This window comes from Rhinolophus sinicus, linkage group LG03 (assembly GCF_036562045.2).
Source record: "Rhinolophus sinicus isolate RSC01 linkage group LG03, ASM3656204v1, whole genome shotgun sequence".
NCBI classification, from domain to species: domain Eukaryota; kingdom Metazoa; phylum Chordata; class Mammalia; order Chiroptera; family Rhinolophidae; genus Rhinolophus; species Rhinolophus sinicus.
This window is the reverse complement of record NC_133753.1, coordinates 58,149,154-58,173,121: the sequence shown is the minus strand read 5'-3', so window position 1 is coordinate 58,173,121 and position 23,968 is coordinate 58,149,154. Positions and strand designations below refer to the sequence as shown.

At 38.5% G+C, this 23,968-nt stretch overlaps 1 protein-coding gene across 2 annotated transcripts in view; it reads right to left on the bottom strand.

Annotated features, from left to right (window-relative positions):
* Nucleotides 1-5,547: 5,547 nt before the first annotated feature.
* SECISBP2L (SECIS binding protein 2 like) overlaps nt 5,548-23,968 on the bottom strand; it is a 50,027-nt gene continuing 31,606 nt past the window's right edge. Inside the window, exons 14-18 of one of the 2 annotated variants that reach the window (XM_019730681.2) lie at nt 23,428-23,590; nt 20,635-20,855; nt 19,511-19,665; nt 16,196-16,415; nt 5,548-9,803 (exon numbers count right to left, since the gene is read on the bottom strand). In XM_019730681.2, the coding sequence (XP_019586240.2) occupies nt 9,121-9,803; nt 16,196-16,415; nt 19,511-19,665; nt 20,635-20,855; nt 23,428-23,590 (1,442 nt within the window). In that variant the 3' untranslated portion in view covers nt 5,548-9,120. The remainder of the gene's footprint in view (nt 9,804-16,195; nt 16,416-19,510; nt 19,666-20,634; nt 20,856-23,427; nt 23,591-23,968) is intronic. The other variant, XM_019730682.2, reaches the window with a different exon arrangement.

Sequence of the window (23,968 nt, the reverse complement as noted above, 5' to 3'; positions counted from 1 at the left end):
CAGTCACAGAATGGAAAATGGCTGCGTTTTAGTGGGCCTGTTCCTTCTGGTTATTCCTATTAAATATCTCAAGCATATATAAAAATATAAAGAATAATATACCACACTCGCATGTTCTGCTCATAAAGCTTAACAATAAAACATTGTAGACACACTAGAAGTTGCTTGTGCATGCTTGCCCCCTTCACATTTAATCTCACAGAAATGTCTCACATACTTGTCACCTCCTCCTATATAGGAATCATTAGTTACGAAACAAAACATGTATTGAGCTATAAGCAACACAGGACCATTAAGTACAGAATAACTCGGGGAACCCCCTATTGTAGGGTGAGGCTTCTCTATTTGGGATTCAGCTCAGTTTTGCCTCCAACGCCAAACTCTGAATAAATGTGGGAAAATAGGAGTGGTCAGGGAGTCATGACTAGGAGTGCAAAGGCTGCATGGAGCATGACTGCATTGCAAATGCCAATTTCCTTATTTCATTCAGCCTTCTTTCATTCATTCATTCGATTCATTGAGTGCCTATTTTGTGCCCGGTATTGTGCTAGGCACTGAGGACAAAGCAGTAACAAAATGGTCCGAAGTTCCTGCCTACACAGAGCTTAGCCGTGTTTGGGGGTGAGGGAGAGACAAGATAAGCTCTATAGGAAGTTAGAGCTTGATATGTGCACATGGGGTGAGGGGGACAGCAGGTTTGGGCATAAGTGCAAATGGTAAAAAAGAAAAAATAGCAACTTTGGGGAATGAAGTGATGAAGGGGCATTACAATTTTGGATAGGGTAGTCCGTGACTCCCAAGGCCTCACGGTGAAGGTGCATTTGAGCAAAGACCCAAAGGAGGTGCAGGAGGGGATGAACGGACTTTCCAGCAGAGGGCACAGGCTGTGCAAAGGCCTTGAGGCAGCAGCATACTTGGCATGTTCCAGACCTAGCAAGGCGGCCAGCAGAGTGAGCAAGGGTCGGGGGACAGGAGAGGCAGATGAGGTCGGAGGGGTAACTCTGTGTGAGTGCACGTGCCTGCTGACCACTGCACGTAAGGAAGAAGGCCTCTTCTCTGGGTGAGATGGGAACCACTGGAGGATTCAGAACAGGGGAGATCCTCCGTCTCGGAACAAACCATAGGAGGACAAGGGTGAAAACAGTATGACCAGAGATGATGATCGCAACATTATAGGTGAGAAATGGTGAAGATAGGACAGTGAAGTCATTGCATTCAGGAGCTATTTTGCTGTGAAACTAACAATTTCCTGACAGATCAGATGTAAGAAAAAAAGGGGTCAAGGATCATCGTAGGGCGCTGGGCCACTTGGGCCTGGACATGCTATACAGGTGTAATGGCGGCAGTGGGCGTGAGAGCTGCTCAAAGGCTACAGCCTGCCTGGAGGAAGTACCCTGATCCAGCTTGTGTCTCAGCTGCACAGGTCCCCACTGGGGCCCTGGGGCCATTCTATATGCCCCCAGCCACCCACCCTGACACAGTGCAGGTTCCTGGCACATATCACCATGAAGGTGACAAGTTCTCAATGCATTTATGGTGAATCCCCCTTCAAAGAACCATAAAACCATGTGCATCTGAAGGAACCTTAAAGATCATCTATGTGGGACTGTTGGTTGTCAAAAACATAAGCTTGGGGCTGGCCCGGTGGCTCAGGCGGTTAGAGCTCCATGCTCCTAACTCCGAAGGCTGCAGGTTCGATTCCCACATGGGCCAGTGGGCTCTCAACCACAAGATTGCCAGTTCAATTCCTCGAGTCCTGCAAGGGATGGTGGGCTCTGCCCCCTGCAACTAAGATTGAACACGGCACCTTAAGCTGAGCTGCCTCCCAGATGGCTCAGTTGGTTGGAGCGTGACCTCTCAACCACAAGGTTGCATGTTCGACTCCCACAAGGGATGGTGGGCTGCGCTCCCTGCAACTATAAACGGCAACTGGACCTGGAGCTGAGCTGCGCCCTCCACAAGTAAGACTGAAAGGACAACAACTTGACTTGGAAAAAAGCCCTGGAAGCACACACTGTTCCCCCAATAAAGTCCTGTTAAAAAAAAAATAAATAAATAAGCTCTCCTTAACTAAGAAAAAAACAGTATTGATCAAAAGCCTAGGAACAGGCTAAAAATGCAAAGCTGTCAGGATAGGCAGCTCCTTGCTCTGTTGTTCTCATGGCCTCTGTACTGTCTCCACATACGTACTCCACCTGCTTTCTCTGGCCTCTAGTTTAAATTTTTGAGGGAACTAGGGAGACTGGCTTAATTACCATGGCCCATTCTTGGTTCCAGGCCACTTTCAGGGTACTGGCAGTCTTTGGCTGTGGTGGCCTTAGCAAAGAGCCCAGCCCTGGTCCAACGCATAACCATCCTTGACCAAAGAATTGCCTCACTGTTTCCCGGAGGAAGACCCAAGTTTCAGGGTCCTGTAAGTGACTCAACCAGAACCTCCCTCATTGATGAGGAGAAACCAAAAACCAGCTACTCAAGGGACTTGACCGATATTAGAGCCATGCAGAGAATGGAGAAACAAGAGCCCACGCCTGCCAGGTCCCCATGCTACCAAAGCACCACACCTTGCTTCGGACGGTGCTCCTCCCGGGCATCCACATACCTTCTACCAGGCAGAGCTTAATGCATTTTTTAAATTTGTAAATCCATGACAGACGTATTGCCCTGAGAAATAAAAGAACTGGAGGAAAATCACATAAGAGCAAATTGCTGTGGGACATCATCTCAATTCTAAAGATTGGCACACTTATCTTCGCAAATATTTTAGGCTTTGTGGGCCATGTGGTCTCTCTGGCAACTGCTCACCTGTCACTGTAGCAGAAAAGCAGCCACAGACAATATGTAAATGAATGGGTGTGGCTTTGTTCCACTAAAACTTTATTTACAAAAACAGGCTGTAGCTTGCTGATGCCCCTATCTAAAAGTTATGAAACAGTTTAAATAGTGCATCTGAAGTATTAGGGAAAGAGTAAAAATTAAAGAAATAGTTGTATCCTTTTTTTTGGCCATTATTGTTTGAATATTTGTAAAGTAGCAACATAGATCTTTCTTACCTTCCTAATTACAAATATTATGACATTTGCCAAAAACTTACCATTTACCTTACAGCACTGGTTTTGGGAAGGGGAAAGCAAGGAAAAGGAATGATGATGATGACCTCTAACATTTCTCCTACAAGTGAGAAACCAATACTTTCCAAACTTCTCTCTCATTCCTCCTTAACCAGAGCTAACAAAATTAACTACTTAAATTTCAATTCATTATCCCAGTCTCAAGACAAGGGTTTGCTAAGCAATGCAAGTGCTCTAACTCAATCAACAGAAAACTGAAAAGCAAAGATAGCCTGGGGAATCTGTGCACACCTCAATAGGTACCACTTTTACTAAGTCACTCGTCTCGTAAGAGTGCAACCAACACTGTCTCAAATCAGAGTCCCAGAATAGGATGGCTGTGGTTACCTGATCCCTCTGAACAATTTAAAGCCATGGCCAAGCTGGTGTTCCTGAGATGAAGCACTCACTCCTTCTACAGAAAACCCTACACCAGGCTCCACCATAGCTCACCAACTCGCAATTGCATCATTTGGTTCCTCAGCAACTGCATAAAGAACACTATGCTTAGCTGGGAGCCCCAAACGTCATGCAACTCAGTATCTTACTTGCTCTAACTCTGCATCCAGACTGAAATCTTGGATACAGGTAGCGAGGTTATAGCCATGCAGTTACCTGAACCATTTCTACAAGAGTAAATGTCTCTTTACTTGCGATAGGGTTGCCAAATAATTATTCAAAGTGTCAAAAAGATGGGAGGTATGGGGCGGAGAGAAATAAATACAGGCATTGAGACTGTGTCCAGAATTGGCACATCTCCCATTTTTGCACTGTGGGAGCTGTACTGGCATATCCTAGTGGCCCTGTGATCCACAAGGCTGCCATTAATAGCTACTCTGTAATAAGCGAGAGGTCGTATTTCATACATGTCAGAAGAATCCAAGAACACCAGAAGAACCCAAGCCAAGCTAAAATATTAACTGAATTGCTAAGATAATTTAGAAATGTAAAATGACTGCACTATTTAACACGCGACCAGAATGTCTTTTGATGGTGTGCTCTAAAATGAAATACCTACAGGTATGCTTCCTGAGTTCTGAGAGCTAAGCACCATTTACAGCGAAGCCCATAGTTCAGGATCTTCTATTCCCGCTCTCCCCATTGAAAAAAATTATTAATATTACATGTTAGCCTTAGACTGTTTTCAGGTGCCATGCACACCACACCCTCTTCTGGTCAGTTAGAAGAAAAATGGAACACTGTTAGGAAAGGAATTTTATCAGAAGTGGTACAAACACTGGTCAAAAAAAAAGGAAATATTCTGGTACAACTGAGAGGCATCCTGCCTTTCTCTTTGTGATAATCAAAAATTTATTTCAGGGGTGGCTGGATGGCTCAATTGGTTAGAGCACAAGCCCTCAACGACATGGTTGCCGGTTCAATTCCCGCATGGGATGGTGGGCGGCACCCCTGCAACTAAAGATTGAAAACAATGACTGGACTTGGAGCTGACAGGCCCTGGAGAAACACACTGTTCTCCAATAAAATTTAAAATAAAATAAATTCATTTCATTATGGAAATTAGTAATCCTACTATTTTCTAACAGGCGAGTCTATTCTTTTCAGATTCCCTACATTTCATTGTGACAGTGACACATTGCAACACAAGGTCTTGGACTACTCTAGGGAAAGAGTGATCAGGTGAGGCTCAATAAATACAGTCCCTGAGGTAATCAGTTTCGCCCTGGCACATTTCACATTCCAGAAGACATCTGAGGAAGCGGAAGAAAGCACTTTGCATCCTCTGAGCATTTTGTGTCGAGACACAATAAAGCACAGTGAGTAAAAGCACGGACCTTGCCATGGGACTGAGTTTGAATCCCAGTTCTGCCATTTACCAGCTGTGTGGGATCTTGGGCAAGTTACTTAACATCTCCATGACTGTTTCATCATCTAAAAAGTGAGAAACAGTATTTCCTCAAAGGGCTGTTGTGAGAATTAAATGAGTTAATATTGGCAAAAGGCTTAGAACAATGCTTGGCAGAGTAACTACCGTGTTTCCCCAAAAATAAGACCTAGCCGGACCATTAGCTCTAATGCATCTTTTAGAGCAAAATTAATATAAGACCTGGTATTATATTATATAAGACCTGGTCTTACAGTAAAATGAGACCGGGTCTTATATTAATTTTTGCTCCAAAAGAAGCATTAGAGCTGATGGTCCGGCTAGGTCTTATTTTCAGGGAAACACAGTAGCACAAAAGCAAGCTATAGGAGCTTTCTCCTAACACAAAGATGGTTTCTGGCTAGATACCTAGGCCCATGCCACAGATCACACCAACCATCCCAAATGGAGATTTTTACTCATAATTCCTTCCTACTGATTTCATAACCTTCTTTGGCAAACCCATGAGAACACTAAGCTGGGCTTTTTTTCTCTATCTTACAGGCTGAGCAAGTCATAATTCCTTAGGTCCCTATTCTGAAATGATAGACTACATTCCAATAATCATTTTATTAGTTACAGAAGGATCTTCACTAGTATTTACATAGTGCAAAAAAAGCAGTTATTACTCCTAAAATGTGATATAACAATTATCCTTCATACAGCAAAAGAACAAGATGAAAATCCCTTCATGTTATAATGCATACTATTTTTTCTAGTTTTTTATTAGAGCATTACAATTAAGACATTAAATTATATATTTATGTGATATATTTAGAAATTAAATTACAAAATAACACATACTTTTAAGGTGTGATGTGCCAACAAAGTTTAGATTTTTATGATTAATTAGGATTCAGATTTCCAATCAGGCAAACAGTTTGGTTGATTCTGCGATTTGTGTAAAGGTTGGACGGGGCAAAGGAGAAGGAAGGCGTCTGTAAATAAATTATTTCACAGAAAAATTTTTAAATAAAAAAAAAGATAAAGTTTTTAAATGGATAAGTTAATGTTCTAACTTGTTGGCACAACATACAGAAAATACTTAAATGACAGGTTTTTTTTTTAAAGCAAACAGCAGCTTTACAAACAGAAGTACTTCTTTATACATATATTAAAGTAATGATGTGTTAAGATTCAACAGCTTTAGGTTAAAGAGCTGAAAAATGAGTGTAGAATTCACTACTCATTTGCACATTACAATTACCACCCCCCAACGTCCCCCAGCTTATTAAGAAATCAGACAAGTACATTATTTGGATATTAATTTCTCAATATTTAAACTATGTGAATTCCTTTTGACTAATTCTTTTCCAAATACTGGAAGATATAAAATACCATCTCCACAAAAATGACCTCCAGTCAAGCCTTTAAAAACTTTTCAATGTATATCAGATTATTTTCCCATGTTTAGTCAAAAGAAATATATTACATCATTTACAAACATATTTAAACCAAAAATTAATATGAACATTTGTCTTTTGAGAAGTAATCTTCACAGCAAACAAACCTACTAAACCAGAAATCTAGTTTTGGGAGTGCAATTCATACACTGATGTATTGAAAAAGAAATCTAATATTATTGCCAGTAAAACTTCTACACACTAAAAAAAAATCACTATGGTTTTATTTCTTGTGATGATAAACCCTTACACTCACCTCTCTCTAGATCTCCCAAGAGCCACTCAACCCTAGATCCAAAAAAAGCCACCTCTCTAACTTTCACACCTTCTCTTGTATATAATGTACACAAATTCCAGAATTTATCGAAAGGAAACAAATTATAAAGACATTATTCACACTTACTTAAGGATACTTTCAACATAGTATCGTTTCCTTTAATAAATTTTGGTGTGTCCTCCAGAGGTCAGTGATCCGTCTCATATCAAAAAGGCTGTGGTCCCTTCCGTTTGCTGGCAGAAGATACTGCACGTGCAAGAGCATTTAGCGAACACATAATTGAACACTTCTAAAGTCTATAGCAAAAGGAAAAGTTATGGGTGTTTGCAAGATTTCCTCAACTTCTCTTTTGATACAAATGTCAAAAATCTAAAATGACAATTCTTATTCAGAAGAGATATAAAATATACGAAACCTTTGAAAAGCCATTACTTCAATCAAGATCAAGAGTCGCTGAACCACTGACACCGAGCAAAGAAAATTTACACCATTAAAAAGTATGAAAAGTCTTTAAATTCACTTTTAAGATTGTCAGTAGTTCAAAAACTCTATCATTTCTTTAAATCAAATGACACTTGCAGATGTGTAGACAGTAAGATCTGCCACATATAAATCCATGATTATTATTTCAGAGGCTTCATTCCTTACATGCTGTGTTCCTTTAAGTACTGGATATTTTGTGCCTAAGTCTATACTGAACAGTTTAGACAGGACAGTACAATAATGTCCCCTTTTAGCACACTAAGAAAGTTGAGAGACTGACATTTTCTACACAGCGATGCTCCTAACCTCTCACAATTCACAAATTCTAAACCATCAACCAAAAATCTGATCTCGCCAGTAATTAAATACCAACATTATAAAACATCAAAACTAGCACAGTAGTCCCAATGAGTTCAGTAAAGAATCTGTCCAATTCTTCCTGCCTGCCTCAGTGAGGCAAAGCCTGCCCCATAAAACCAGGGCAGGGAAAATTACCCCTCCCTCCTCGGTTCAGTGCCTGCTTATGGGAGCTTGTAAATGTAAAGCTGGTGTGTGTGTGTATGTGTATGTGTGTCAGTTGGAGGGAAGGCAGAATGATAGGTAATTTGTAATTCTCTCATCATTATACAAACTTGTAAAGGTCACTCACTACCAGGTGATGACTGACTAGCAAATAAAACATTTAGCTAGTAAGTTTAATTTCTCCCAAGCAGGTATACACATTCCTAGAGAAGGGTAGAGATAAGTAATAGTGATCAAGAATTAATACCTGTGTATATCTGCATATTCTAAATCATTTAATAGTTTCAGCACAATTAGAACAACTTTCTCTTTTCTTCAAAACTTCCTCTTCCAGGCCCTGACTAACCAGGATACAAGTTATAAGTTGTGTAAAGTTCCTTTCCCTGACCTCCTATCAGTAACTATGGTTAGTGTTACATGGCAGGTGCTTGAGGCTAGAGGCAAAGTATGCATTTTTAAAAGGTGAAATGGTTGTTCACTCAGGGTAAGTTTGAATTGCCTAACAAATCCATATCTCAAATTCAGAGGGTCCTGAATCAGAAGCATGCAAGAGAACACATCAGTATAAAACTCTGTTTCTCAATAGTTTACATGTAAGTGCTGCAGTCATACAATCAGTTACAGTTATTCAATGTCAAAATTTGCCTACTTTATGTAATTATGACTATGTACAAAAGCATTCCTGAGGTAAGAAGCAAATAGGAGACAGAACCTGGAAGGTCCTATCATGGGTGACTTTTCACTATTAAAGACAATATTTATCACTTTCTACAAATAAGGCCAGCTCTAACCTATCACGGTGGCTCCTTTGCCAGCCTAAGTATCAGAGGCTCCGTTTTTACCCATCCCAAGTCTGATCGATTACAATGATCAGTGACTTCTGAAACAAGCATTGATGGACCAAATAAAAGTTGAATCAATTTTTAACACAAAACACTTTGTAGACTGTTAACCTCAGCCTTTTTTTTTTTCAGTTTTTCAACTCTACTGCCAGTTCTTTCTTAAAGAAGCCCAAACAACTTGAAAGAAGCGTAGTCTTGAAGCAAACATTGATAACTGCTCCTATCCTTAGAACGTCAGAAAGTTGATCTAAAGATCAACTTTAGAGAGTTGATCTTCAACTTTCAAAATGACTCTAAATAGGTATTTTAAATTTATTGCCTTTAAAACGTGCTCTTGTTCTTCTTTTAATCATTATTTTCCGTAACAAAATAAGCTGAAACAATTCTGTATTTTCCACACAGTTCTTAGAAAGACACTTCTATGCTAATTAAAAGCTAAGCTATAGATCATAACAAAACAAGTAAAAAGACAGCTACGAAAATGTTGTCAGGAATTAAACATGTATTAAATACGGGACAGTGTAAAATGTTGAGATGAAGCGTAAGAGATAATGGCTGTAACCCTTACACAGCTGGAGACAGAAAGCTGACATTTCCTGAGTTAAAGATTTGGGGGCGGATGATTGGAATCGGAGAGCTCGATGTTCAGAGAGCTGCACTTGCTGGGCTTCTGCGGCCCCAGACTTGCTTGGTGGTCAGTAGTCCAGGCCTCGCTGTCCATCCCTGGCTCCAGCCCCTCAGGCACCTCTGCTTCCTCTTCCCCACTTTGCTCTGCATTGTCTTCCTCAGAACCATGAAGGGTTTTCCCAAGCTGAAGAGTTTCCATGGTTCGCTGGGTCTCGGAGACCCAAGACTCAATTCTACTATTGAGCTGTACTTCTACAGATATGGGTTCGTGAGTATAATCTTCCTCTTCCTCCTCATCTTCATCATCTTCTTCTTCAAGCATGCCAGGTACCAGAGTGCTGGTCGTGCTGGTGATGGAGGAATTCAAAAGATCTCGGCAACTGCCATCCAAAGAGCCGGTCTCCGTACTCTGCTGTGAGGCCCACTCCAGGTCATCGGGCTTCACTTCCTCTTTGTCACTCACTGTCGACTTCCCAGGGTTTGCAGCTGAGGTAGTACTGCCTGCGGCCACTAATGATGGCTGCTTATCAGCGGGGGCGGTGTCAAAAGGAAGTTTACTGGGTTTTTCAGACGTGCTGTGTTTATAGGAAACCTCTCTCTCATTTTCTGATGTTTCCAGGCCATCTGAAGTTTCTACCATGTTTCTCCAGTTTGTTTCTGCAAATACCAAACAGATTTTTAAAATCCAGAACCCAGTTTCAGAATCATGCAACTCGTAAAAGAGGTAAAAAACAAACAACAGAAATTTGTTGGCTCACGAACTGACTGGAAAAACTAAAAACTTAGATTATTCCAGTACTAGTTTAAATGTAATAAAGGGAAAACAATTCTCAAACATGCATTTAAAATAAAAAACAAGGAAGCAAAAATAAGTCTATTAGTGCTTGACAATGCATAAGACCTTATGCCAATAGGAGTTCACTGACACTCAGATATAAAATCCATATATTCATGAAAATCAACACACTGCCTAACTTTTTTTTTGGCTTTGAGGTGTACTGGGCTCAAGGATCCACAAGTCACAGATGACAGAGCCAAGATGTCCAGCAGTAGTTCTGATTTGACAAGTTTATAGAACCGTGCTCCCTGAGCCAGTTATCTAAGAGCTATCTTTTGGTCTATTAACAGGACTTGTTTCCATTCATAAGCAAAGACGCTATCCACGAATTTCTGACATTTGTGAAAATTTGCTTTATAATATATGTGGCTTGCCTTACCAAGTTAACTTTGAGAGCCAAAAAAAGTGTTATTATATATAATACAGTGGTGATAATCTAAATTATTTTAAATGACAGTAAGTCAGTTTAGAGTTAAACTAGTGTTTAGAGCTCTACTAGGAATCGGGAGACGAAAGACAGCTCTCTGCCTCTGTATTTTCTTTTCCCCCCCATTTTATCATTTTATTTTATGCATTATTACTGACGTATAATTGACATTACATTATATTAGTTTCAGGTGTACAACATGATTTGTATTTGTAAGGACTGTGAAATGATAACCACAAAGTCTAGTTAACATTATCACCATACATTTTTTTATTGTGATGAGGGCTTTTAAGATCTACTCTTAGTAACTTTCAAATATGCCATACAGTACTATTAACTACAGTCACCATGCTATAAATTATATCCCCATGACTTACTTATTTTATAACTGGAAGTTTATGCCTTTTGACCCCCTTTGCCCAAACCCTAACCCCTGCCTCTGGCAACCACCAATCTGTTCTTTGTATCTGTGAGCTTGGTATTTTGTTTTGTTAAGATTCCACACATAAGTTAAATCACATAGTATGTCTTTCTCTGTCTGACTTATTTCACTTAGCAGAATGCCCTTAAGGTCCATCTATGTTGTAAATGGTTAAGGCTTCATTCTTTTTTATGGCTGAATAATATTCCACTGTATATGTAAATATACCACATCTTCTTTATCCATTTGTCCACTGAGGTTGTTCCCGTATCTTGGCTATTGTAAATAATGCTGCAGTGAACATGGGGTGCATATATCTTTTTGAGTTAGTGGAATTACCCAGAAGTGGAATTTCTGGATATGATAGTTTTATTTATGATTTTTTTGAGGAACCTCCATACTGTTTTCCACCGTGGCTGCACCAATTTACATTCCCACCAGCAGTGCACAAGGGTTCCCTTTGCTCCGCATCCTTGCCAGCACTTGTTATGTCTGTCTTTTTTTATGACAGCCATTCTAACAGGTGTGAGGTGGCATCTCATTGCGGTTTTGATTTGCATTTCCCTGGTGATTAGTGATGTTGAGCATCTTTTCATGTACCTCTTGGACATCTGTATGTCTTTGGAAAAATGTCTATTCAGACCCTCTGCCCATTTTTTGATTGGATTGTTTGGTTTTTTGCTACTGAGTTGTATGAGTTCTTGATATTTGTTGGATATTAATCCCTTATTGGATATACGATTTGTAAATATTTTCTCCCATTCAGCAGGTTGCTTTTACGTTTTGTTGATGGTTTCCTTTGTTGTGCAGAAGCTTTTTAGTTTGATGTAGTCCCACTTGTTTATTTTTTTACAGGTATAATGATCAAGCTGTAGTAACAAAGCAAGCCTATTCATATTAATATATTCCATTTAATTGTCACCTATTAACTATATATATTGACACAGACCATATTTTGGGTAAAGTCAGAGCACATGGTTTGGAAAAAATCCTTTCTTTCCTGCAGCTACTTCAAAGCATAGAACAGGTCCTTTCCACTCTCACTCCTACCTCGTGAAAAAAATCTATTCCTCCTCCTAAAGTCTCATTCTCAGCAACATTATCTTTTTCAGTCTCAAAACAGAAGAAACCTTGTAGTAATCCTTGGTCCTATCTTTCTTCCTTGCTATATCCCTTCATTCCACTGAACTCATAGCTGTACTGTGTCACTTCTAACTCAAAAACTACTATATCTGATCACTACCGCCTTAGCTCAGGTCTTCATCTTGCTGTACCTCTGTAATAGTTTCCTAATTGGTTTTTGTGAATTGATCACATCACTGTCTAATGGGCTTCCTATTACCCTAGTAATCCAAACTCATCAGCTTGCCTTACCTGAGCCCTTCATGATCTGATCCCTATCTATCTTTCTGGTCCCATTCATTCCGACGCCCAGCCATGTATTCCATGCTGTGGATCACACTGAATTCCCATTGCTCCCAGAAGCCACACGCTTTCTGTTTACAGTTCCTTGTTTTATCTAGGTGTCCTTCCTGGGAGAGGTGTTTTCCTCCTTTACCTCTCAGACTCCTACTCATCCTTGATAAGCACCCTTAAATGTCAGTTCCTCTGTGAAGCCTCTCATGACTTTCCTAAGAGACAGTTGCTAACCTGAAATCCCACGGCCCGTTCTGCATTTACAGTTTAAAGCACTTGTTTTGTGTGCTGTCCCACCCTCTCCTCCCTCCTCATTCCCAATCCTGCTCATCTGTGTGTCCCTATGGTTGGTATACAGTAAGTGCTAGGGGGGAAAAACCCTATTAAATGAACATTTTTTTCATAATATGTATATATATATATATATATATATATATATATATATATATATGTGTGTGTGTGTATATATCATGCAAAAAAAAACCTTTAAAAGGCATAAAAAAATTTTAAACTTCAGATGTACATTTACATTTCTCTCCAACAATTTTTTTCCTCCTTCAAAAATACTACAAAAATTCACGTGGGGACCTGGAAAAAGTCCCACCTCGTCCTCTTGACAATGAGTCAAGGAACAGGAAAAAAGGAAGGAAAGAGGTCAGTAGACAGAGCCAGGCGGACCTCTCTCCAGACTTGGTCTTGCGCATTCCTCTACGTGGTAGGTGAGCTGAAAGCCAGATGGATCCTTTGGAAAGGAAAGGGGGTATGTCCTTGGAAGCAGAGACAAAGAACTCTGCAATCAGCCATCAAGAGTCTTGTTACAATGATCAAGAGCTACCGAGGTCACATATCCCCAGGGGAGGGCCCAGGCTCCCACCTTAAAGTAACAGGTAAAGCTTGATCAAGAGCAGATGACCATGCAAACACATGAACATAACAGAGAGAAACATAGCAGGTATAAAAGTGCCATCTTTCTCTAGGGGACAGAAGAGGTCTGTTGGAAGGTGGGGGGTAGAGGGGGTGTGAACGCAGGCAATCTACAGCCAGAATAGAACATCTAGAAATCCACTTCTGAAAAGGGACTAGAAAGCAAGTTAAAGACAGGATCAAAGATCTCAACAAATGGTACTGATCCAAACCTACCCTGCTTCTGAACTGTTTATTTTAGCAGAACTTATTCAATCAAGCTCTTCTTTGCTTATTAACCCCTTCTATGTGTTCCTATTCTGTTATTGGTTCTTTATGAAATTATCTTTTTAACTTTCACGTCCCTAGTGGGTTTGTCAGAGGATGAGGTGTATTTCTCCCTTTAGTCAGTACACATAATAAATGAGCTGTCCGTCTTAGAAAGTTGTATATAGTACACAAACAAGCAAATGAGTTCACGAGCCTACAGAGGAAGGAGTGGTGGCAGAGAACGAGCAGGAAACTCAGGATGGATGAACTGCGGTTGTCCTCCTCTCCTAACTGGTTACTGAATCCGTACCAATTATGTGGTCCTACTGAAAATTCATTCGACAGACAGGAAATACACATCACAGCGGCCAACGGTGCAGGTCCGAGTCGGACTTCCCAGCTTTGACACTGGCAGCTTATTCACCTCTCTTCATCTTAGCTTCCTCATCAATATTTCTTAGGCCACAGGGTTGCTCAGAGGATTACATGCCTTAATAAATGTGAAGTGCTTAGAAAAGTGCCTAGCACACAGTGAGAATTCAGTAACTGAGCTGCTGTTATTATTATTATTATTATTATTATATATCAAGGACCCATTATGTGCCAAGTCCCTAGTCTCAAAAAACTTAGTTTAGTTGGGATTTATGTTCGAAACTATTTGTTTCATGTAAATAAGATAGAATTGAGACTCAGCTCAGGGGGAAGAAAAACGTAAGCAAAGAACACAACTAAGGTGCACACGAAGGACCAGAAGGCGGGACCATCACAGACGCCTTTCTGTTTTACCAATGGTTAGCATCCCTCTCCCAGCTTTGCTTTTTACTTAAACTGTGGAAATCAAAAGAAAACATTTCAGAAATCTTGCACGAGGATGGCATGGGAGACGCTGCTTGTAGTCGACCCAGCAGTCAGTCTCCATTTTCTTCCTGGCTAACAGAACCCCCAAATTTGGGATGCACTTGAACCCAGTCCCAGGGGATGAATTCAAATAGTTCTTAGACCACTGTGGCTATCCTACAGCACTTTGCCAAATAGTCTCTCTTGCATGCAACTAAAAGTGGTCATGTGATTAGCTCTGGTCGAATAAAACAAATGTCTTATGAAAAATTTTTCCTTCACTGATAAAAGCAGCACACTGTCCAAACCTCCTGTTTCAGACTACTGTTGTGATGCCCGGAGCCATAGCAGCTACTTTTGAACATGTGCTGATAAGCACAAAAATAAGAAGCCACAGGCTGAGAATGAAAGAACAGAAAGAAGGGAAGAGCTAGGAACATTAATGACATTGTGAAATAATATCCTAAATTCGTAGGCCACATTAGATTTTACGTTTGTTGCTGAATGCATCTGATAAAAGATAGAATAACTTTATACTTTGTTCTCAATGTTATTTAAGATTTTGTTGGAGTCCTGATAAATCAGCTCATCAGGCCAGAATCTTTAAGGCTCTAAATCACTCCTTAGGATCCAACCATTAGCTCACAGAACTTTCGTTTTGAATGGAACCTTACATAAAACCCTCCTCATTTTACTCAAGAAAAATCTGAGGCCCAGAAATTAATCAATTATGCCTAAATCACCCAGCCGAAGTGTGAAAAAGCCAAAGTTTCAATCATTGAACACTTTAAATCTGGTGCTCTGTGAAAACATCTCTTAAACCTCTGAGAGACTCTTTTCATAACTTTTCTTTCTATGTGCCCAAATGAAGATCACTGCCATCTGCCCAAATCCACAGCTTTATGAATGTACCTTGCAGTTTGCATTTGATACCTGGCATGTCACTATAGAGTGATCTCATTTACAAAGTTAGCACCTTACTTCTTTATTTTCAACTAGCACCACTCCACCCAAAAAGACATGTCTGCCTCTAGGCCAGAGCCACCTGTCTCTGACCAGCAGTCTCCTCAAGGCCAACAATAACCTGATATGTTGTCTCTGGTCCGGCAGCTTGTCAAAGGCATTCCAAATATTTAATATAATTACAGACAGGAAGACCGGAAAGGGAGTGTGGGAAGAAAGGAAGAAAATGAGGATTCCGTTTTTCACATGTGAAGTTTGAGGTGGCAACAAGGTATTTGGTAAACTCCCACACAGATTAAAAAAGAGAAAAAAAGAAGAAAAATCAAAGAGCCAAGTTGAAGGAAGTGGCTATACTGTTTAAAAAAAAAAAAAAGAGTCGGGGGAACTAAGTGGAAACTAAATCAATAAAGTGGAGAACTTAAGAGGTCAAAAGTATTACAGAAACAAGGCAAGGAAACTACTAAGACGTGGAGGGCAGTAAATAATGTTATTTTAAACATTATTTAATGCTGCTTTTTTGTCTCTATTTCTTTTTGACTACAATTAGATTTAACTCAAGACAAATGACGTATGTCTCCGTTATAAAAGCTCAGAATGAATAATATTCAAGTCTTTGTTTATCTTAGTAAAATACAAAATTTTAATAATTGAGTATAAAGTATTAAAATAAACTCCCCAGAATTTACTAAGTGATAGGCCACAGTGTAGTACATTTTGCTTTTTAAAAATTAAGATTTTTGTTTTTTAAGATTTTGGAAATGGGACTAAATTCCAGGGTCTCACAGAAAGCCTCAGCCCCAAATATTCTCCTAGTTCTTAATGGACATGTTCAATACAATTTTTTTTAAACCAAAAATTTCATGAAATTTGAATAATTACTAAGATAAAAACAAAAGGAAATCATTTTCAAATGATCTTAATCACTAAAGTTATTTCAAAGTTTAAATAATTTAAAATGGTAGGTAAGAACTTACCATATTCCTTCTCATTTACTTCAGAGATGGGTTCAGAAATAACACTGCAGAAAGAAATGGCACTCGCTGCAGAGGGATTCCGAGAATGGCCCATGTGGTGTGGCACCTTTTTCACGTTCTTTAAGGCTTCCTCCGCCTGTTCTTGTTCCATTGCAGCAACCATATCTTTATATGCTTTCCTGGCTTCCTCAGTGAGTTCTACTAACTTATTAAACAGGCTCTACAGAGAAATATTTTGATTAGCCCATTTTTTTGTTACACCTTTTATTCCTATTATTGGCAATAAATATCTGTTTCACAATCAGATACACTTTCAATCAGGACAAAATCCAAATGGTATGCAAACCATGCACAGTACCTTATAAAACATTCTGTAACTTACATATATTGTTTATTTAATTCTCACAAGACTGAAGAAATTTCTTGATTCAATACTAGTCACTAACCGTGATATATTAATTCTTGTAGAGTTTATCAATTCAACGACTGCACCCTTCAGCATCTGGCACTACAGTGGGTACAAAGACCAATGGAACACCACCCTGCTCAAGGTAACTTCTATGTGGCTAGAAGGAGACAACAAGAGGCAGCTATGCTTCAGGCACAGTATCTGAAGTGCCCTGAGATGTACAAAGTGTTTTGGCCTTTGGAGAAAATATCAAATCTAACTGTTGGGCATCAGTGAAGAATTCATGAAGTAATATGACAGCTGATATAGGCCTTCAAAAATAGGAACAATTTTGAGATGAAGAGAGTGCATTCTTAGCCTACCATGCAAAACCACAAATAAAGATACAGACTTAAAAAAGTACAAAGCTCGTTTGGGGAGCAGTGAAGAATCTTATTAGGAGTTAGAATATAAGGGAACGAATGTATGGAAGGTGATGTCCAAGGACGTTAAAGAAGATGGCAGGTCTCCGTAGAAATGAAAAGTTCCCTGTAATGTTTTCTTGTTGGAAAAACTTGAAGAAGACCAAAAAGAAGTCAGTGATGGTATGGCTAGCTGGGGCCTTGAAAATAACGAAAATATGACACATAAGATAGACAAGCCAAAGATATTAAAACAAAGGCAAACTATGAAAACAGAGTAAAGAGCTTGGAATGTGGAGCTAAATAATCAGAAGTTCTTACATCAGGGAAACACAAATGAACATGAATGGAATTAGTAATTCCAGTGAATTAGGTGATAGAGCATATTCACGTTAATAAAAACGGCAAAATTCACATAGCATTCAAGTTGTACTTCAACAATGATGTTTGATGATGTCCAAAGAAAACTGAAGTTTCCACAGCCCAGAAACGCAATCAAATGACTTTTAGTAGTTCTTACATTATAATTCAGCAACACTCTACTCCTGTTTAATGTCCTGATTTAGTATCACAATGCAACATGCCCATTCATTAAGTAAAGAATTTCAGATGGTAAACACGACCTGGACATTTGTGAAAATATGTTCAATTTTACATATAAAATTATGTTTTCAGACAGAGATTGAAAAAATACAGTATACTTTGTTTCCTTTTACCAAGGCACTGCCATTTAAGTATAAACTGTAATAAGAAGAAAGCATGGCAAAAAGTGTCATATTGCTATGAAATAGTATCTCTGAAAATTAAACTTACAAAAGACAAACATAAGTAGCATGCTTCACCCAGCTGCAATTTAAACTGTTTAAAGTAGCAGGTACAATACACACTGTTGCTAATTGTGTTGATTTTTTTAAGAGGGTGGGGTGCTAACTACTAGTAATATGAGAAATATGTTCAGGATTTATTTATTTTAAAAAATCAGGGATGATGGATTCTGTTAAAAACAGCCCCTATGTATTACATGTAACAGACTTCATAAATAATTGCTTGCAATGTTTAACAAACCACGCACTGAAGTGAAGCCAACAACAAAAAAATAGGCATATGGACATGTGATTTTGAGGTTAACATTGTTTTTACAATATAAATAAAACAGAAATTTTGGGGAATAAAAGAATATGAAAGAGAAGAAAATGAAATTGGAGAGAGAAGCTATCAGGGAATAAAAGCCTTGAAAGTCAGTGTAAGGACAGGAAGCTTACTTACTTCAAAGGTTAGTTTTATCAGGTGGCAAAATAACTAAGGAAACATTACTGTGAATGGATCCACTCGATAATATATCAGTATTTCCTTTACCTCCATTTTAACAGTGTGTTTTGGTTTAAACAATAACTTACGTACCTAAAAACGTTAGAGGGCAAGTAAAACAATCTACACACAAAACTGACAAGCATACAAATAACCTGATACGTATAATTCAGTAGGAAGTCAATACAATTAAAAACAAACATGTCTTTTCCTGACCCTGATCTCACTCATGTTCCTTAAACTCTAACAGTGAACAAAAAAGGAGTACATTTTTATCAGGTGTCTTATATATGACCCTTCTTTCTCACAGGGGTATTTATCACCCAAATTCTCACTTGTCGTTTAACACGGCAGGCAGATATACATTGACCACAGAATTTATTAAACAAACATTTATCGCCTACTGATGCTCAAGTAATGTGAAAGGTGCCAGGGAAACAAAGACAAGGGGCCTGCCCTGAAGGAATTCACAGTTAAGGGGGAAGAAATACATCAACTACAGCAAGGCATATGTGTAATCGAGAAAAACATAGGCTACTGTGGGAGCAAAATATTAATTATATACTCATAAAGAGTAGGTGAGTATGTGGATAACTTCATGGGTGATCGGGGAGAAACTGAATGGATAGGGGGATGGGGGTATGCAAACACAATGACTAGACAGGAAAGGATATTGTATTAGCTGATTGCAAGAGGAAGACGAAGGTATCATGCGTGCAGAATTACTCTGACAACTGGTTTAGGAACTTTACTTTCTAAAGAAAAAGCCTCTCCAATTAAAGGATTCTTTTCTCTTGATTCTTAGTAGCACAAAATATACCCAACATAGAGACTGAAGAAAATTATTTTACATTGTATACATCAGATAACCTTTACCCAGCAATTAAATAAATTATCAAGTACTACACAGTTGAACCCGGAAGAAAAAAAAACACTGATAGAAATGGGAGCTAAAATTTTTTTCAAAATGCTGTACAATTAACTTATATAAAATTAACATAAGTTAACCAACTTACGTAAAGGTTAAACACTAAAAAAGGAAACATAATACCCAAGAATTTTCCACTCATTCTTGGAGAGTCATCATCTCACTTCTTCAAATGCTTAAACACAACACTGGCATGTGTCAACAGAAAATGTAGTATTTGGGGGCGGGGTGGGGGGAAGTGAGGGAGTATATGTCTTCTAAAGCCTTACCTCAGCACCAGAGTAGTTGAAGATTCCCACTACACTAACAGGAACTAGCTTGTTCACACAGCGTCCTAGAGCTTTTCTTCCAAGGGCAAACACAAAAGGAATTTCTTGTTCCCGTGCCATGGCGATAACATTATAGAGAGCCTCATCCAGGCCACCTGAGAAAGTAAATCCACGTAGAGGTTTTAATTTAGTTATTTCCAAAATGGAGCTACTTTAGCTAAAGCATAAAACAGGAGCAAAGGATTCTGTGAATGCCACACATTTTCTTAGGCCACATTTTCCTATTTGAATTTGCATTACATGTGGATATATGTACATATTTTCTTTTTCCCCAATTAAATTCCAAATTCCTTCAATGCTAGTATTTTTGTCTCTCCATAGGGATTAGCATAGCAGGAGAGAAATTTCAAAATAATAAATATTTGTTACAAAAAATTCATTAAAATTGTTAATAGTGGCTGATTGCTTTATCCAATCTCTCAGCTCAAGTAGCAACCTATCACATTTAGTAAGATTATACATTACTGGTATTTTTGGTATTTCTCTCCTATGGAGACTATGCCTGCTACTGCTACTTTATGTAACTGTCTACTCCAATCACCTGAAGGGCCTCCCCTTCATGGAAGGACAAGGAAGTGTGCAAGACACAGGATAAAGTACTTGCGAGCCAGCTCACCCGAGATCCTCTATATGTAACTACGCTTCTCTGAGGGACAAAGCTCCACCATAAGCAGGAAAAAGAGACCTTTATCTTTTTCTTAATTCTTTTTAAGAGAAGAAGGCCATCAAAGAAAGGTAATATAAAAGTGTGAAAAATAGAATATATTTGCAAAGGTAAAGTAAAGAAAGCACTCTTATTAGTCCCCACTCTGATTACAACAGAAGGCACACTTGATCGGGCCAACCTAAATCTGTCACTAGTGTTCACAGATGAGGATTTTCTTTACAATCCAATCTCAATTTTATTACTTAATTTCAGGTACTGAAAGGTTTCATTTTCTTTCCTCATGCTCTCAATATTGTTTTACCGATACTCTGCTAAGATTGCCACTTTAAAATTCACTGTATATCCTACAATTATGCTAAATAAATATCAAAACACTTCAAAAGTAAAATGTTCATACCTTTTGACTGGATTTTTTCACAATTTGGAGAAATTATAACACACTTGATCTTGTTTAACTTCATATGTTTCGTAACTTCCCTTAGGCCCATAACCAGGCGTCTCCTTGCTTTGGCTCTTACAGGATCCTTTTGGTAGATGCGTTCCTGGAAACTGACAAGCTCTTGAAGAAGAAGAGTCACACATTCATCAATCTCTTTACAAAGAACCTGATTACAATACCTACAAAGGAAACCAAAAATAAGTTAAGTCCATTCTAATTTACTTTTCTAGAATTATAAATTTAGGGAAAAAATAGATCCAGTAAGAGGTTTTCATTTAAAAAAAAAAAAATCAAGACTTTGAATCTCTTATTCCTTTAGTCAATTAGAAAAACAGAAGAGTTTTTCTGAATTACAACAGGCTGGCTTTTATGTAAAGGATAGGTCAGCCTCAGGGAAGTACTATCCAAACTCCCAATTATGAAATGCCTAAGGATATAAATGAAATGTTAGCCTGCTATTAGATAAAAAATGCTATTAGAGATAAAGCTTTTGGTAAGGAGATACAGAGTTTTCATTTCAATGAATATTAAAGACACTTCCAGCAGGAGAGGAATATAACTTTGCAGATGCTAACTGAATGCCCTAATACCAACAATTCATCCTCCATGCTTGGGTAAGTCACCATCTCTGGGCATTAGCTTCCTCAACCATAAAGATAAGAAGTTAAGTGAGATGGTCTCAATGGTCCCCTAACTCCAAAAATCTATGTCTATGGAGAATGAATTCAGCAATTAAATTGAAGCCAAAACATATTAGATTGGTGCAAAAGTAACTGTGGTTTTTGCAATTATTATTATTATTTTTTTTTTTAGATTTTATTGGGGAAGGGGAACAGGACTTTTATTGGGGAACAGTGTATACTTCCAGGACTTTTTTTTTCCCCAAGTCAAGTTGTTGTCCTTTCAGTCTTAGTTGTGGAGGGCGCAGCTCAGCTCCAGGTCCAGTTGCCGTTGCTAGTTGCAGGGGGTGCAGCCCACCATCCCTTGCGGGAGTCGAACCTGCAACCTTGCGGTTGAGAGGACGCATTCCAACCAACTGAGCCATCTGGGAGCTCAGCGGCAGCTCAGCTCAAGGTGCCCTGTTCAATTTTAGTTGCAGGGGTGCAGCCCACCATCCCTTGCAGGACTCAAGGAATTGAACCAGCAACCTTGTGGTTGAGAGCCCACTGGCCCATGTGGGAATTGAACGGGCAGCCTTCGGAGTTAGGAAGATGGAGCGCTAACCTCCTGAGCCACCAGGCCGGCCGGGCAATTGTTTTTAACCTTTTAAACTGTAATTACTTTTGCACCAACCTAATATCAGGCAAAGCAACCGAATGAGGCTCTTTGTGATACGTATGGCTATAATACAAAAACAGAAAGGAAATAAGTTTAAGGCCACTATAGCTATTTCAGAGATAAGGAAGTCATTCAAGTTTACGTACTCTTATATACTCTACTTTTCTAGTTCTCATTCCTAATCTCTACCATAAGCAGCAAGTACTTAACAAGGAGAATTGGTATAATTTCTAATCTAGGAATAACAAGGCAAGCAAATTTTCACTTCTAAATTACATTATATAGTGGAAAAATCTAGGCCTGCTCTTTTTTTTGGTGAAAAAAAAAAAAAAAAAGTTCTGCTTGGGAATTTTTACGTTGATTTAAAAAAATATTTACATAAGTATGACACTACTTCAGAACAGAAGATATAACTGGACAGATTGAGGAAAGACTAACTAGCATATTTAAAGTATGCAAAATTAAAGAATGCAATCAGAGAACATCAAAAATGTAATTTTCCGGCAGCCATATAGCTCAGTTGGTTAGAGCGCAGTGCTCTTAACCACAAGGTTCCTGGTTCGATCCCCACATGGGCCACTGTGAGCTGCGCCCTCCACAACTACATTCAAACAACTACTTGACTTGGAGCTGATGGGTCCTGGAAAAACACACTTAAATAAATTTAAGAAGTTAAAAAAAAGGTAAATTTCTTCACAGCTTTTCTTTAAGCTGTTTATTTCATACATATGTAACATTTTATTCTCCAAGTGTTTCCTTTGCTCCACATCTGTTATTTGACATTTAATTAACTTCCCAAATCTAGGCACAAATTATTTACTCAAAAGCAATAGCATTAAGAAAAGGAACAGAACAAACCGATGCCGTTTGGATTCACACAGATTTTACTTTCACCCTGGAATTCCTTCATATGTCATTGTTAAAGGTAAAATTAATCCATCTACACAAATGTTAAAATCTTAAAATCCTTCACAGCAAAAACTGTTAATTCAAAGTTACTCACAGACGGGCAATTTAAAACATAGAAATATCTACTCAAAAAAGAAGAGCTTTATGTAATAAGTTCTCTTCATGTAACAGGGTCTGAGAAACTTGGTATTAATTGGTTAGAGAAGTTTTTTGAAGGGTCAATAATATAAACAAAAAAGCAAAAGCATTTGGAGAGGGAAAACTTCATAGTACAGCATTTTATATACAAGATGTAAGAAGTCAAATTTCCAAGTCATGAACAATATCTAATATAAAAAGAATATATTTACTGACAAATCACTTTCACGTGAACACTGATAGCTGACAGAAGGCAAATGCTTTAAACATAATAGAACAAACTGTTAAACAAAAATCAAAGAACAACTGAAAGATCTTCAGTGTCTTTGTCTGCTCAACCCACCAAGTAATAATGACAATACTCTATTCAGAACTACAATCGAGGTACTTAAACTATTCAACCTCAATAATGAGACTAAAACTTACTCTCTAAATCTTTTGCTGTGGATTTTGGTTATTGTTGAAGATGCCATTGGACTGCCTATTCCAGAACTAGCTGGAGAGCCTTGTGACACAGGTGTCATACAGTACGGAGAGTTCTGACTTGCGGGAGAGAGTGAAGTATCACTGGGCATGCTCAGTCCAGTATCTGTGGAGATGTGAGGTGAGGGGAAAAATTTAGAAATTTCAAATGCTGAAAAGCTCTACATTAATCAACACAATTTAGAATGGTAGGTGTCTTTTGTATCACTTTGGAATTCTCCAGAAGCTAACAAGTTGGACAGTGTTCATATTACAAATAAACATTTCTCATATACTACAAAATGAAATCTTCCTATTATCTCTTAAAATATACTCTTAAAAATCAAGCACAGCCTACAAGTCGCCACAGAAGAGATGAGAGAAGGCCAAATTATCTAAAGCATGTATTCCTAGAAGATTTAAATTGAAAAACAAAGGTATTAACTTCTATACCATAAGATCATATTACCCACTTCCTTCATCTCTATTTTTCCACTTATTTCTT